We start from the raw sequence: 15,490 nt of genomic DNA, 5'->3' as shown, positions 1-15,490 counted from the left end.
TGCCTCAACATACTTTCAACGATTATTGAGTACCGTAATTCCACCAGTAATTCAAATAATATTGTATTCTCACCGGTTTTGGCAGTGCAGTTGAGGACATTATCAGTAGTTTTCTACGGCTTGTACTTTCCCTTTTGTGCCTGCAGGAACAATGACATCACATTTGGCCACCAGAAACCAACCTAGCACAAGCAGGAACAGCACGAGCAGGAGAGAAAAAAAGCGGTAGAGACAGGGTACTAGCGCGACTCTCAACTGTTTATTCCACAACGTCATCATGAAATACATATGCATTATATGCGCTTGCACAGATACAATGATAAAACAAAATAAAAATTAACAGTTCACTATTTATACGCGCCTCGATGAATGCGACTTCTCTTGCTAAGAAAAAAAACAGAACGCTCACTGACACAGCCAACGCACTCTTTTCTATGAGGAATCCTTCGAGTAAAAAGCGGGTTTGCTGGTTGCAGCTTCTGGCAAAAGGTTGGACTTCCTCAAATATAGCTCCACAATCGCAAGGTGCACACGTGTTCTGCCAGATGCATGCGGTCATTCTTTATATTGTTCAAGGCGTGCTTTCAGAATAGGTTGTTTGCACAGCTTGCGGTTTGACCGATATAGCACTTGCGGCAATACAATAATATGCCGTATACCAATGCACAAGTGGTTTTCACAATGGGAAAAGATGCTTTTTTGGTAGCCTCACTTTCTTATCGCCTGCAGCGGGCGACAACGGGCGAATTGTTTTGGGGCAGAAAGTAGAACGTCAACGTCATGCACACTTGCCGGCGTCTTAAGAGTATTTGAGCCTTTGAGTGAAAGAGGCAGAACTTCCAGCCTATGCTTCATCCTGCTGGATCGGCGTCACCATCGTTGCTGCGCCCTTGTTCGAACTTCTGCAAGAAGGTTCCAACAACAGCTGATATCAGTGGGGACGGAAAGCCTGCCGCTCGCACTTTTGAAACATTCATGATTGATTGATTGATTGATTCATGATATAATTTTTTCAGCGTTGACGCAAGGGAAAGAGTGGCAATGACTCTTCTTTAGAGTCTTAGAAACAGACGAGTGTAATCATAAAATCCTATTTTCTGCCATAGTTTTTAACACCAGTAAACAAATTCTTCAGAAAAGCTAAACCTAATGTTTCAAATCTGGACTGTCCCGCACGGAGAGGTGATGTTACGGAGAGATGATGCATGATAGATAACCTGATATGGATCCGCCAAGTCTCGGTACAAGGTTACTACCTGCGGCTTTTATGATTCTAAATATCTCTCACAAATATAATTACATCGAACACCTCTCCTCTTATTTATTGCATAGGTGGTTAACTTTAGAGCGTGAACTATTGTGGTTGTGACGTATCGTTTCGTAAAGTAGACATTCTTGACAAAACTGCAAAGGAGCAAGCCCGCTAGTTACTGGCAGGATTTCAAATAATGAAGAGAGAGAGGACGGCATCAGTGAGCTTTCTGTTTACTAAAGAAATCTGATTCCTGAAAGCGTATATTAGGTGGTCAAACATGTGCTTTTCAGTTTTATCATTAAGACATCGGCTAATGTGGATATCACGGATATGCACATTTATTGACGATGTTGTGGAATAAACGGTGGAGAGTAGACTTGTTTTGTGTCCACCACCTTTTTCTTTTTTGCGGCGTTTCATTTTTTACGCAATGAATATTCAAGTGTGGACTAACTAGTTCCACATGAAGTAACTTTACAGAAAAACATTACGTAGAACACGTTGTGGGGCTATTTAGTTCATAGCTTTGAAAAGATGAAGCTCCAACAGAGACAGCATATCAAGATTTTCTGTCCTGTCTTTCTTCTTTCTTAGCGTGCTGTTTCTGTTGGAGCTCCATCTCTTGCAAAAAAACATCACAAACTCTGTATTTGGAATTTATATAAAATTATGTATATATCGCCTCAGATAGTGTGCTTCAGTTACCGCATTATTGTTGTTTCTGGCATCAATGGCCAATGAAAACCTATTTTATTGTGATAGTGAATATATGGACACTCCAGGGGCCTATTTCTCGGGCGGCGTCACCATCACCGTGAGGTTCCGTATAAAGTCTAAAGGCAATAAAATCGTCGCTGCGCGCCGTAAGTTGTATGTGCGAGTGAAAGCGTGCGAGTGTGAGCTGGCGATCACGGCTCAATCTTATCCACGCAAGGGAGGAAAGCAAAGAGGAAGCATGCAGTCCTCAGTATGCGCAAGGCTCCGGGAGGAGCGAACCGGCGCCGGGGCCGGTCTACCCTGGCCGCCCGGGCGGCCGCGCTGCTGTCTCTTCAAAGCCATCTGTGACGGAGACAGAGTCCGTCATGTACTGTGTTTGAGCGGCTTAGTTCGGGTTGATGCAAGACGCAGCATGAAGGTAAATTCGCTCGCTGCTGCTGCCCCCGCTTCTTCGTTCTAGCGTTTCGACACAGTTTTCGCGGTCATCGAGTGCGACGTATTCATTTTCGCTTGCGCGCGCGTGACATCATGCTTGTTAATCTAGTTAGTATGCCTATGTGTACAACTTTATACTGCCGATAAAGCTACGATCCTTATTTCGTGTAGCCATCCTCGAGTTTGCTATCGCAATCAATGCTTTGCCTTGCGGGCGATGCTGCGACCTTCTTTTTGAAATATGTGGCACGATGATATAATGTAAACGTTGTTGCTCGAGTCTACAAAATATTGAGGATAGTAACCTAGCCAGATAGATACAGGCACTTCTTCTTTAATTGCATATTTGAAAGAAAGGGAACTGTTCTGCAACTGACTGGGTCCTTGTCCTGAATATTTTCTACACTCGCGTTGAGTTCCTGGTTTCATTGGTTTGCTGCTTCTTTGTTGCATTCTACAGCTAGGTTTTAGGCGCCCATTCCTGTGTTGAGCGTTGGCTTGCCTCGGCGTCCCTTGTAACGAAGAGAACGAGCGCTGCGAAGGATGAAAGAGCGAACGCAGACTGCAGCGGGTGTTGAAAGACGGCGACAGCGAAGAGAGCGCGAGGAGAAGCACGCGCGAGGAGGGAATGGCGAAAGCATGAAAAGGAAAGGGTAGTGCCGTGCCAGACGAGCTCTGGGGCGACGATGGCTCTGAGACGGCTCCAGACTAGTGCACGTCTGACATATGTAAGCGAAGCGCTTCATGAGCGGAAGCCTGTCGGCGGCCGATGATATGAATCGCGCCCCCGTGTCGCCCACGCGGTGCCTCACTCGATCGAGCAATTAGCGAGGCAGTCGCGCCAAACTTCACTGTGTTTGCCACGTGCTGTACGAGATCGCCCGCGCCGGCCAATAAGTCGCGAAATGAAATGTTTTCTTTCCTTCACTTAAGGAAAGAAAACACGAGGTGAAGGGCCGAGAAGTTCAACTAGATCAATTGTCCAGTTGGCTACTTTGCACAGAGGGATGGAGTAAGGGCCGAAAAGATAAGAAAACAAGAGAAGAAAAAAGAAGAAAAAAAGATTATCAAGTCAGTTCACACATTCTATAGTTTTTCAATCCGTCACGTTTTATTTCAAAAGCACACTAGCGCTTTAAAACCAATTCGTGCCAAGATTGACTGCGATCAGGGTCCAAGAATTCTGCCTTCCGTTAGGGAATGGTTGTCAATCCAGTCGAGCGTGGTGCTGTTGACTTCGAAACGACGACAATCACACATAAGCTGCGTTATCGTCTATCTGCACCCGCAAACTTCACAATCTGGACTTGTAGCCATTCCGATGAGGTAAGAGTACACATTGGTAAAAGCTACTCAAAGCCATAAGCCACAGGTGAGAGTTACCTTCCGTCGTGTTGAGCCATGTAGACGGCGGAGCTGCATATAGGGATCGAGAGAAGAAAGGCAGCGGTTCTTTGAGGCTGCCGAATTCCATTGGGCCAACGTAAGCTCACCAGCAAGCCCACAGATCTTTCCCGTTGTGTCTGTTGTTGACAGTTGGATAGCCACGCAGTGGGCACTGGTATGTGAGGATCGAGCGGTTGCGACTGTTTGCTCGTTTTCAGGGTTACCACAATGACTTGGCGACCACAGGAACACGACATCATGTCCTTTCTCAACTGCACGTTGGTAAATTTCACGTGTGTCCGCGACAAGTCGTCTGTGGGGTCTCCGGCGTAACGCATAGAGCAAACTCTGGCGGGCTGCCTTAGAATCACAGAAGACGGACCATTTTTCTGGGGCCTTTCATAATCGATCAATTGCATTGCAGCGCACAGAGCTGCAAGTTCGACAGCCGTCATTGATGTAAAGTGCCATGTCATGAATTTTATCACTGCAGACTTCGCTGGGACAAATACTGCAGTTGCAGAACTGGAGTGCGTGGCCCATCGGTGTAGACATGTAAGCGGTCACTGTGGACCTCATATAATAGCAATAATGCTGCCTGCTTCAATGCCGCTGACGGAATTTGTGCCTTGTCCTTGATGCCTGGAGTGGTAAGGCAATATCGAGGTGAATGCAGAGACCACACTGGTAACGAAGGCCATGCTGCTGGAACGCAATTTGATGCCAGCGATGATGCGTGAGGGTTCGCGAGACGGCTGAAACTCGTATGTGGCCTATTTGCTGGCAGGCAAGCAAGCTGGTGCGGGGCTGTCCTTGCGACATGTCGAATGTGCACATATAGCATTGAGTGCAACGTACGTTGCTGTAGGGGGGTCACGCGCAGTGACGATTGTGGCTGGCACGTCCGAGGCACGTCTGGGGTATTGGGGCTTGTATATTCTAGAGTGTGCGAGGGTTCGTTTTACTGGGACTTTCTAGCACGGGCAGGTTGGATTTTAGGAAGCTCATAAGTGATGCATGCTACTCCTGTAGCATCGACTGCACCAATGCATCCCAAGACTTTATGCCCACAAATGTTATTTGCTGGGGTTATTGCTGTAAACATGCTTTTGTATATAAATATGTGGCGTCCAAGACAAATCACGGTCGATGATGACCCCAAGGAACTGGTGCTTTGTTTGATATGAATTACTGTGTGTTGCGTAGTGGCGTAAGGGCCACGTATGCCCAGAGAGCGTCATGCTAGTGTTAGTGACATGACAGTGGAGTAATGAGTGCTAATAAGTGTATGACGTGGCTGTAGGGAGGCCTATATATAGTCGCTCTAATGTGCGTAAAATTTACGTGTGATAAAATTATAGTGATGAGTAGTGCCGTACACTATAACAATTAAAATGCATTGCGAAAAAAAACGATACTACATACGAAGTATGTCAGATGCAAATATTGGCTAGAGCACTACTGCCTCACCAGAGCCCTTGAAACAGAAAGAACTGGAGGTATGCGCTATACAAAAATACTATCACAGTGGCATCCTCTGAAGAGAGCATGCGCTGCGAATTTATGACCTAATAACCTGTAAGACAACATAATTCAGGAAACCTAGGAATCTACTGGTATCACAAAACGGTCCTGGGCAGAGAAACATTATAGGATGCAGAAGAATGTGCTGCTGGTATGCTTGGGGGAAATGTATCTTTCAGATTCGGCTTCCTGACAATCCGGGAGGATGCCCAGGATGGTCAGCTGGCGGTTCATTTCCAGTAAGTAGAAAATTATGGGTGCGAAATATGTCCCACTCTGAGACGGCTAAATAGGACACCTGTTCGGTGTTATTTTGTTGTGTAGGGCCAGAAACCGAATGATGGCTTTATTAGGTGCAGCTGAATATTTGTTTCCGCATTCCGGAAGCGGGGCCAGTGGCTTCACATTTTCCTTCCTAAGAAAGGAACCAGATCTGTTGCAGCGACCACAACGCTAGAATTATTAGCTTGCGATGCAATTGACGTAGCCATCTGGTCAGCCATTCCTGTGCCCTTTAAAGTCAAAACAGACTGAAAAGTGACAACGGATACCGCTCGTGATTTTCTGCGTATTTCAGGCAAATTCGCAGATAAGACAAGCTCCAACTTGTACGAAGAGTCAAGCTGCGCCTGTTTCTTTCGCATACCTTGTTTCCATGCGTGTCATGTGGTAAATTGTGGCGCTTACTTCCAAAGCCATCCAGTTCTTTAGGCTCCACACTGATGGGCACGTCCATTGAAGAATGAAACTTTTAAGGAAGAAGAAGCGTGCCAAGACCTGCTGATCACAAATATTGTCATGGTTAAGTGGACTTTTCAAATGTTGTAATGTATACAGCATTGATTGGTAGCAAAAACAAGTCTAAATATCATGGGTATTTCCTGCAATCTGTGTATTCAGTGTGCGATCCTGAGGTCCATGCATGTCTTCTATGACAGCATGAGTATGCTCAGCCGGCATTACTGTAGTGTTTTTCATGCTATTTGAAAGGTTTCCATGAGCCTTTGCAAATCTTTCCACTGATAACAGCACTTAATGCAGCATCATTGTTCAAGTGCTTGGACGTAATAAGGCGTCTGGCAACAGTGTACAACGCGTTTAAATTAAGTTGAACAAAACATCGCGTCCAAGTTTCGGAGGCAGAGTGCATTGCAAAAAAACTCCACATTTGCATACACGTGCACCTAGAGACCGATTGAATGGCAGTCGGCACACCAGGAATGTTATTAGCGTTCTTCCCAACATAGAAAAATTAACAGTACTCATTTTTTGACACAAGTGTTATGCACGTGCCTTTTGCTTCGCTGAATTGGCGTATAGCTCAAGGTAAATTTTGGTGATGCTCTTGTCACTGATGCCCAAAATACACTTGGCATTTCTAGTCGCGTTTTATGTAGACACTCTGACAACGTAATTAAAAGCACACCATCCTGCACCTTCCTACATGTTCCCGCCCCGAAGAAGTTATTCTGCGCCGGTAAACTTGAAAGCAGTAGTTCAAACCAGGCTGCGTATAGCGCAGCCTTGTGGGCCCGTTCTCGTTCGCATGCGGGCAAAGTGATGGGGACACAATGCAATACGCACAGAGTGCGCCGACCACTGATTGCTTTGTATGTGTTGTATGCTTGCCGCTCAGTTCGCGCTGAAGCGAGAAGCAGCAGGAAGGTCAATTCGATCGCTGCTGCGGTCGCGCTTCCTCACTGCAGCGCTTTGACCGAGAGTGTGAGCGGTCACCGAGTGAGACGTGTTGATGTTTCCTCGTGTGCGCGGGACATCGTGCTTGTCAATTCAGTAAGCATGCCTAAGTTTACAAGTTCATACGGGCGATAAAACTACTATCCTTATTTCGAATAGCTGCCCAGTAATTTGCTACCGCAATCGATGCTTCGCCTTTCGGGCAAAACTGCAACTTTTTTTCCTTGCCATGTTTAGCATCGAAATTAAGACATTTAGTCGCTTTGCAATATGGTGGTCGTAGTGGTGACGATGTTGCTACAGGCGCGATTAGCCTGGCTGACGTGGCCGGCAATTGCACCACATGAACGCCTCTTTCTGCGTTGCTGCCCAGCTGGTAGGGGAGAACAATAGAAAATGGTTTATATCTGGGCAGTATTGCAGTAGAAGAGAGAGAGATCGATGCTGCTTTGAATTCTTCCTGTGCGCGGTCGGGTAGAAGTTAATTAAAACACCATCGCAATAAGCATTCCTACACAATATGCAGGTAGATACGCCATTTCCAAGATTGAAAATATGCGCAATTGTTCGTCTCCTGGAATTTGCGACTCTTTTTTTTTATGATAATCGCCGGTGCCAATTTTTTTAACAATGGGTATGTTAACATACAATACTCACGAAATTTTTAGAAATGGTCGAACGTAGAAAAATACGTAGTTTTTTTTTCGAGCGAAGATCAACCTGCCGACGGAAATACGGAATACATAAACAGAAGCAAGATAGTGACGCATGGTTCTTTGCGCTATTATGAATTTCACAAGTAGCCCAACGAATAACAAGGCTCAGCATATCTAAGCCTTCCAGTTGATCACAAGCGAAACATAATTCGACTTTCATACAAATGATCTTCAAAACACTGTAATAGAGACACAGAAGCCTTATTTCTGACAAATTTTTCCCGTCAGCTTACAGAAATTACCCGCTGCTGAGTCCCTCTGTGTAATTTAACTTAAATATTACTCCAAAATAAATTGGAATTAAGATATATTGATTTGTTGCATCAACAAACAGGGGTGTCATGAAATATATGTTGAACAGAAAGGCCTTCGCTGTCATAGGTAAGTGCCCGAGTGCTTTGAAATTGGTAGATGTGTGCTGATTACTATAAATTTGAAAGCTGTTTGCACATTGTGTGCAATGCGCACATTCTTGGCGAAATTTTTAGAAACGAATAAATTTTTGAGAAATCTCAGCAGAGTGCTTGACTTTCTTAGGGCAAATAACGGAAAAGAATACTTTTAACCTGCGCTTTGATTGATATTCATTGCATGATAGTGTAAATTATCATAATCCTTACTCTCTACACCCGCAGGGGCGTCTGCGTCAGCAAGCGCTTGGTGTGTTGCAACGACACGTACCCGAGCACGTGAGGGTTGGACACTCCCGCGTTTTACTGTGCGTGGGTTAGCTGTGTCTTGGGAAAAGAGGGTTCTAGGGGTTCAGCTAATGCCGGGTGTTTGGACCTTTGCGGCTGCTCGGCGGCGGAAACACAACCCTTTGACCTCGGCTTCCCCTAGACTGCACCCCCGGACTGACCCACCCGGTGCAAATCGGTAGTTGCCTGTTCCTGTCCCCCTCTCTGATCTTCGTCTTTCTCTCTCACTGTGTCTGTCCTGTCTTCTACTCACTTCATTTTACTCCTCGTTTTCCAGGCAGCAAGGGTTAACCATGAGCATATACGCAGTCTTCGGTACACATACTAGGTTATAGCGGCGTTGTGTAGCTGACGTCTACAGGCGTTTGCCAAACCTCGTAGCTTAGCGTCCCCTTGTTGGGTTCGGTGATGGGAGGCTACCATCGGCACTGAATATTCCAAGAATGTCATGACAAATGCATTCCCCCGCTTCCAGATCACCCGTACAAAAAAGGGCGTACAAAAGCAATTTGTGATTTCACTTTAGGAAGCAACTTAGAAACATTCCCACGCTAACATTCGAGGCAGAGGGAAGGATCTGCACCAATAAAAAAAACTGGCTCCATTCCTAGGGGCGAAATGCCTCGTAAAAAATTTTCAAAGCAATACAAGGCCTCAAAGATGTCAAGTGGATACCTACTCCTCGAACTCGAAACCAAATACCTCCTCCTCGAACTCGAAACCAAAGACCAAGTAGAAAATCTGACTGATCTCACTTGTGTCGGTGTCATCAGTCACAGTCTGATTACACCATTGTACACAAGCATGGGCGTGACATTATAAGAAAATTTCTTGAACCTGAGCAATGAAGAACTCCTAAAAGGTTTCCAGGTGCAAAACATAATCAATGTTCAAAGAATAACTTTTGGAAAAAATGGACACTCCCCTAGTCGCCTAGGCGAGTGTCCACTCTTTACGTTTACTATGGACTCTTTTTGCGGCGATCCCATGGGCGCTGCCATGTTTAGTCACGTGGTGGCACGGCGAGTTTTTTGCCTCAACTGCTTCCGTTGCCTCCGCCTTTACAATGGGTTTGTATTGCGCCGGTGTGGCTTAGCAAACCTTTGTTTCAGGAAACATTGTAGACCGTGACTGGGTGGACGACACGAAGCTTTGGCCATAGCTTCAGAGAACATGTCAAAACGTTTTGAAAGCTGATTAAGCTATGTCCAATTGGCGCAAACGGCATATATGGCGCATGTTTTAAAAGCGAGGTTAAATATTTGTTCCAAGGTATCCAAACTTTCCGCTCATGTATTGAATCAGGGTCAGAGGGTTTGGTCTTCGTTCTTTATTCGGCAAATATTTTGAAGCGGCTTGTCACATTTCTGTCTCAGTAAATTTACTTGGTGCGGCCACTACCTGATTATTTCAGTCTAATCGGTCGCGGGTGTACTTAATTCCGATAGGTTTGTTCTTGCTGCACGCAAGGCATGAAACGTAGCCATTTTCTACATTGTAATAAATTGTAGCAAAGATTGATTATTGCTAGTAACTCGCTTACTCTTGTGGACCGTCACGAACACTGAGCTTCGACCATTCGTGCGCTATTGGCGTAGTCCGTCATTTATTGTAGGTATATGGTGCGCATATATTAAACTCTGAGCCCATTCCCTTACTGACATGTTAGCGATAGAGTGAGCGTTAGATTCCATGCCAGTTAGGACAGATGTATGTAGATAGTGTGCGCGTAAGATGCTCTGACAGGAAGTGGCGCTAATCCCTATGTCATTGTTTAACGAGCAGTACTTACCATTGCCGAAGTTCCGGGAGTGATGCACTTTCTTTGGAGGTTAGCGATACAACGCTGGCGGATGAGCAAATTTCTTCATGGTCGAAGAAAGCCTAACACCTCGAATTACCGGTAATACCTACGGACAGTTGCAGCAGCGGTCCGCAAACTTGGCACCACAGATTCGTTGCATTCGCCGATATGACAGTCACTATTTTTGCATCCAACTTCTGCCCACACCTTCAAGTCACACAATTGAATTCGGCGGCGGGACTGGAACACAGCGCGTTAGCGAAAATTCAGATGCATTTCCGAAAACTGGAGTGACGGGGGGGTGCGTTCTGTAAGAGTCCGCCTAGTGGACTGTCCATTCCGGTCACTGCTGATTGGCTAGGGCCCTTCGTCTCCTCCTTTCTCGTACATCTGCGTCCAATCAGCAGCGGCCGCATTGCACAGTCCACCAGGTGGCCTCCTACACAATACCCCCCCCCCCCCCCCATCGCACAGAAGCAAGGTGAAGCAGTAATGGTGTCGTATTCATGCGCTGTCGCTGAGGCGACGTCCGACGCGCCACCGAGAGCGCCATCTCGTTTCAGTAGAGCAAACTGCCCCGCGAAAAGAGGCAATATTACTCTATGGCGCTAGGGGAAAACGTGATCCCGCTTGTCGAAAGCTGTGCACGGTACGAGCCCACAACTTTTTGTGCAGGTGCCGCCCGAAACCAACACCGTTTTTTTCAGATTGTTTTCCTCCTTCTTAGCCTGCTTTGAACACCCTTCGGATTCTAAGTTTCATGTCGTACTCAGCACATGTGTCCAGCATATCTGAGTGAAAAATTCATATTTTTCTGTTTAAGATGCGTGAGCCAGCACGCCATGGCGCGCGGCTGTCTTGTTTCTGCAAAACATGAATAGGCAGAAAAGTGTGATTTATTCGCTGCTTTTATTAGCGACGTATCGTACAGCAGAGCATTTCATCTACAACACGATAATGCTGAGTTGAGTACCCCATTATCGAGTACAAATCGATGCATACTCTACTGCGATCGTACATACTTAAGACGGCTTCCTACAATTTCTCATAGACAAAAAAAAAAATCTATCGAGGCCATCGTTTTTTGCTGTGCACAGCACAACTATATTAAAGCAAATTCTGTCGCAACAGTTATATTTCAGTAATAAAAATATTATCAAGAGGAACAGCTTCACATTTTGCGTATGCCATTAAAACGAACTTCGTTTTTATTCGATAAAATGTATATACTTCCTAGTCCAATAAACACGCCATACCTAGTAAATTTTCTGCATAGCTCTCCTTGCGCTAGTGTGCCGATAGATATTTAGCAAACTATGTTGAACTGGTCTATGGTATTTTTTCTTTCATATTGGCTTTAGTTTCGCGATACAACATGTAAAATCCCTCGAGCTTTATTAAAGGGCCCCTGAAACGGTTCGGAGAAATTTTGTAGACGCGTTGGGTACAGCTTAAGTAGAACATTCGCACCACAATTTAAGTGAAGCGTTACGTATTAATGGAGCTACAAGCAATTAGAAGTCACTCTCCTCCTCCCCAGCCATGCTTTTCCTCCTCAACTCGTTCGCCGAGCGAGCGGGGCTAAGCTCCGTCTTCACTGGTCCTGCGTCACGATGCGACGTCACATCGTCCGCTACCGGTGGTTTTGGAGCCCGCCCCCGCCCGCGCGAAACCTCTCCGCTAGCTGCTTGGCTGTCGACCCCAAGCGAGAGCTATCGAAGCAGCGTGCGTTGCGAGCATTCTGTCGTAGCGCCGAACGTGTCTGGTATTCCGTTAACCACAGGCAAGCTGGTCATTTCGGCAAATGACTGTAGGCATAAACTCAAGCTGATGAAGGAACTTTGGCGTAGACGTACGTGAGCGGCCTGATCGGTCTGCACGGTCGAGACACTTGTTGGCGCAGCGCTTAACCAGCCAAACAAAGCGCTAATATTGCTCTAACCAAGTGTAAAACATTTTAAATATTTATAAAAACAACGTGTTGATGATTACACTCCTGCGAAAAATACGCACCAGCAGCAAAGAATACGCTTCGTTGCTGCTACTGTGTATGGTTGAGCTCTATGCCACCAGGTGGCTGCACCATGCAGACCATTCACATTTGCCCTTCTGCTCATCTCGGCTCGTCCCGTTACGGCACAGTCAAGCGGCCAGACCCTGTCCCCTTGCGCTTACGTTTGCCCTAATACGGGACTCGCGAAACGCTATTGCGTTAGTTATCTTCCGGTGTAAAGCGACGGCCACAAACGCGCAAATCCTGGCGCCGATCGGATAGCGGCAGTCCGATGCGCAGCAGCCAGTTCGCTCGTACGCTGCCTTGCAGAGGGACACGATGGCGCAGCTTGACATATTGCCAGTCGCTACGTTTGCAGTCCACAAGGAAACAAATTCGAATCATAGTGCTCGCGAAAACACTGAGACCAACTCTGACCGCGGAGCTCTCGTCAAAATGGAGTACGTTGTAACACAAGCAGACGACACTTGCTGTGTGCCGGAAGTGCTTAAGTGTACTGAAAAATTGTTCTTGTGCATTCTCTTTATGCTACTTTCTTTTTATAAAACAAAATTAACTGACATTCCAACTATTACGAAGATCATTTGTTTACCATAAAGTTGAATAAATTATCGATCACGCGCCCTGGTCAGCCAATCGGATAGCTCGCCCCACTGACGTCATATGGGTAGGGGCGGCTTAAAATTCCGCCGAGCAGTGCGCTGCGATCGGCAGTGATGTGCATTTTTAAAACCTTATAATAAATTACACGCTTAACGCAGAGCACTTAGATGTGTCAATTAATGATCAGAAGGACCTACTCTAACGACTCAGTACGTTTGTAGAAAATCGTCAGAAGCGTTTCAGGGTCCCTTTAAGATCTGCCACACTGCAAAGACGGCATCATTACGAAATTTTGCACGAGTATATTACAGAAGTTTCTTACAATTTGTAATGCACTTCGTTTCTTGTATCATCATTTAGACATAAATGAGACATTTCCAAGACCATAAAACAAAGAGCCTCGTTTTTTATTTTGTCGAGAAACAGAAAATTAAGGAAAGGCATGGGTGAATCGGCGGTTGATCGTCAGTCTAGGTTGCGCAAGCGCTGAGTAAGGCAGAAAGGTATTATTGGAGGCGTAGCTTGGGGACATGGACAAATAGTGTTAGAAATAACTCTAATCGGCTGCATTCAATGCATCAGGGCAATTGGCTCAGAGCAATTCTCATGTGAATGGTTTTCAAGGCCTTCCTCAAAACACTGAACGTACATAATGGACCTTCATTCGCAGAACACATAGGCTCATTTTCGTGTGATCTGTGTGATCTGGAGGTTGTGGTCTCACCGCCCACAAGCGACAAGTTATGTTTTTGTGCTCCTTTAGTTTTCCTTTTCGTTAATATATTCTATACTAAAATGCCAACAACATTTCATTGCGCCAGTTACTTTCTTTACTTCATCGCCTCAAAGCTTCATATGGTCATGCATAAAAAAATCGAACCCTTCTGTTTCCCTCGTCCTTGTCCTTTGTTGGCTAGCAAGGTGTATCATCCTGCATTTCAGGAAAACTACACTGCTCCACCGCCGTGAAACATAACAAGTACAAATAAACTTTCTTATGTGGCTTTGTTTCCCAAAGTCTGAAAAATATTTTTCGTTCCCCTATTTCTCCTGATAGCTTACACGCTCTTAATATTTCTCTTTGTTTGGCTATTTATTTAAGGTTTCTTCGAGCCATCACAATGACAAATGGCGACTCTCTTGACCAATACATTTCCTCTGCAGTAGGACAAAGACGATTAAAAACTCAAGCCAATTTTCTCTCACATTCTTTTAAACAAGTACCTGGAAACATAATTTCTATAATTCTTTTGTTTTATTACTTCAGTGAGGTTAGACATTTCAACTTGCCAAGGCCACAATCATGAAAACATATAATTCAGATATTAACGTCACCTCCACATCACAGCGCTACATACACATGGGACACATGAAGTCTTGAATGCTTTCTAAATATGCATTTTCTGAGAACCCCTTGCGATACTCAGCGTTGAATGGGGATGCTGCTACGCAGTATGCACAAATAAAAGGAACGGCAACATGAGAAACATGCGCATGATGCCCCTATATTGTGCTAGGGTAGTAGTAGGGCTGCTTCAAGTGTTTTTTACAGGCTGCTATGACGAGGTATAAGCAGGCCCACAAACTCATCTATTTCTCTTCTTGAAGATCTATTTAGAGCGCCGAACATATAGGTTCTGTGCTTTTCTTGTGCAATGAGTCCTTGTCAACACGTAGATTTCATTTTCGTGAATAATAGCTGAGCAAGACCTCACTTGTAGTTATTTAGGCACTGGTTGTATCCATGAAAAGGATAACCTATTCCCTAATGTTTCATGCTAGAATTGTGAAGAAACTATAAAAAATAGGTTTCTCAGTTTTGTCCCTGTTTATGACAGGCCTTTATAGATGAACATAATTGGTACTTAAACAAAATTACTGATTTGGTGCAATGTTTGTAGTATACCTCGTAATAAAAACCTAGGTCCATATTGAGCACAGTTTACTGTTCCTTTTAAATTTGCACATGTTTACGTAAGTCGTTGAGCGGTTGCTTATAGACAGCACATGTCATGTAAGGCATAATGCTAAGCGTTTCAAGCGCGATGCTCCGACAACCATGGCCGCCGGTATTTTATCTGCAGCTGATGAGGGCTAGTTAAATGTTGGCGTGCCGAATGCACTCGCAAGGTGCCACAGAATTACTCGCTTTCATTGTGTTTCATCATCCAACAACATGGTGTCCTCAGAACTCATCAGTAACTCAGAAAGTACTTGTAGTCATGCGCTTTGAGTATCGCGTTTGAATAATTCATCTCTGGCATGTCCTTGAATGGAGGAGCTCGTACGTTCTGGCCTCAAAATAATGCTTTCATTGAGTATTTAATGGGCAAAATGTACTATTACGCGTAGCCCACGTGACTTCTTTATCTCGACAGCAGCACTTTTTCATTGCCCAGACATCGAACTTTATTTGAACTTTATTTCTCTTGCCCAAAAATAGAAAAATATGGTTAGAGCCCAAGCTCAAGTACCATTGGTACTCCCTCCGCATGGTGGTGATACTGATGTGAAGCCAACAGTAGAACATTAGATTGACAGGTAGGAGGCAGCCATCTTGTTTCTTACAGTAAACATACGTGTTCGTTTGTATAAGGAAAGGCATTTTCGTGATTCTTACGCTGTCTTTGTTCCAGTAGTATT

General features: G+C 45.1%; 1 protein-coding gene across 6 annotated transcripts in view; it reads right to left on the bottom strand.

Annotated features, from left to right (window-relative positions):
* LOC135904793 (uncharacterized) overlaps positions 1-15,490 on the bottom strand; it is a 173,258-nt gene that overhangs the window by 50,955 nt on the left and 106,813 nt on the right. For 4 of the 6 annotated variants that reach the window (XR_011507427.1, XM_065435770.2, XM_070522311.1 and 1 more), the window contains one exon: positions 74-140. Coding sequence is in view for 4 of the 6 variants with exons in the window: in XM_065435770.2 (XP_065291842.1) it covers positions 74-140 (67 nt within the window). In the remaining 2 variants the exon portion in view is untranslated. Of the gene's footprint in view, positions 1-73; positions 249-15,490 lie in introns of those variants that run through there. The other 2 variants (XM_070522310.1, XM_070522309.1) reach the window with 1 other exon arrangement.

Source organism: Dermacentor albipictus, chromosome 7 (assembly GCF_038994185.2).
Source record: "Dermacentor albipictus isolate Rhodes 1998 colony chromosome 7, USDA_Dalb.pri_finalv2, whole genome shotgun sequence".
In the NCBI taxonomy this organism is placed as follows: domain Eukaryota; kingdom Metazoa; phylum Arthropoda; class Arachnida; order Ixodida; family Ixodidae; genus Dermacentor; species Dermacentor albipictus.
The sequence above is the reverse complement of the archived record's forward strand: the minus strand, read 5'-3'. Positions and strand labels throughout refer to the sequence as shown.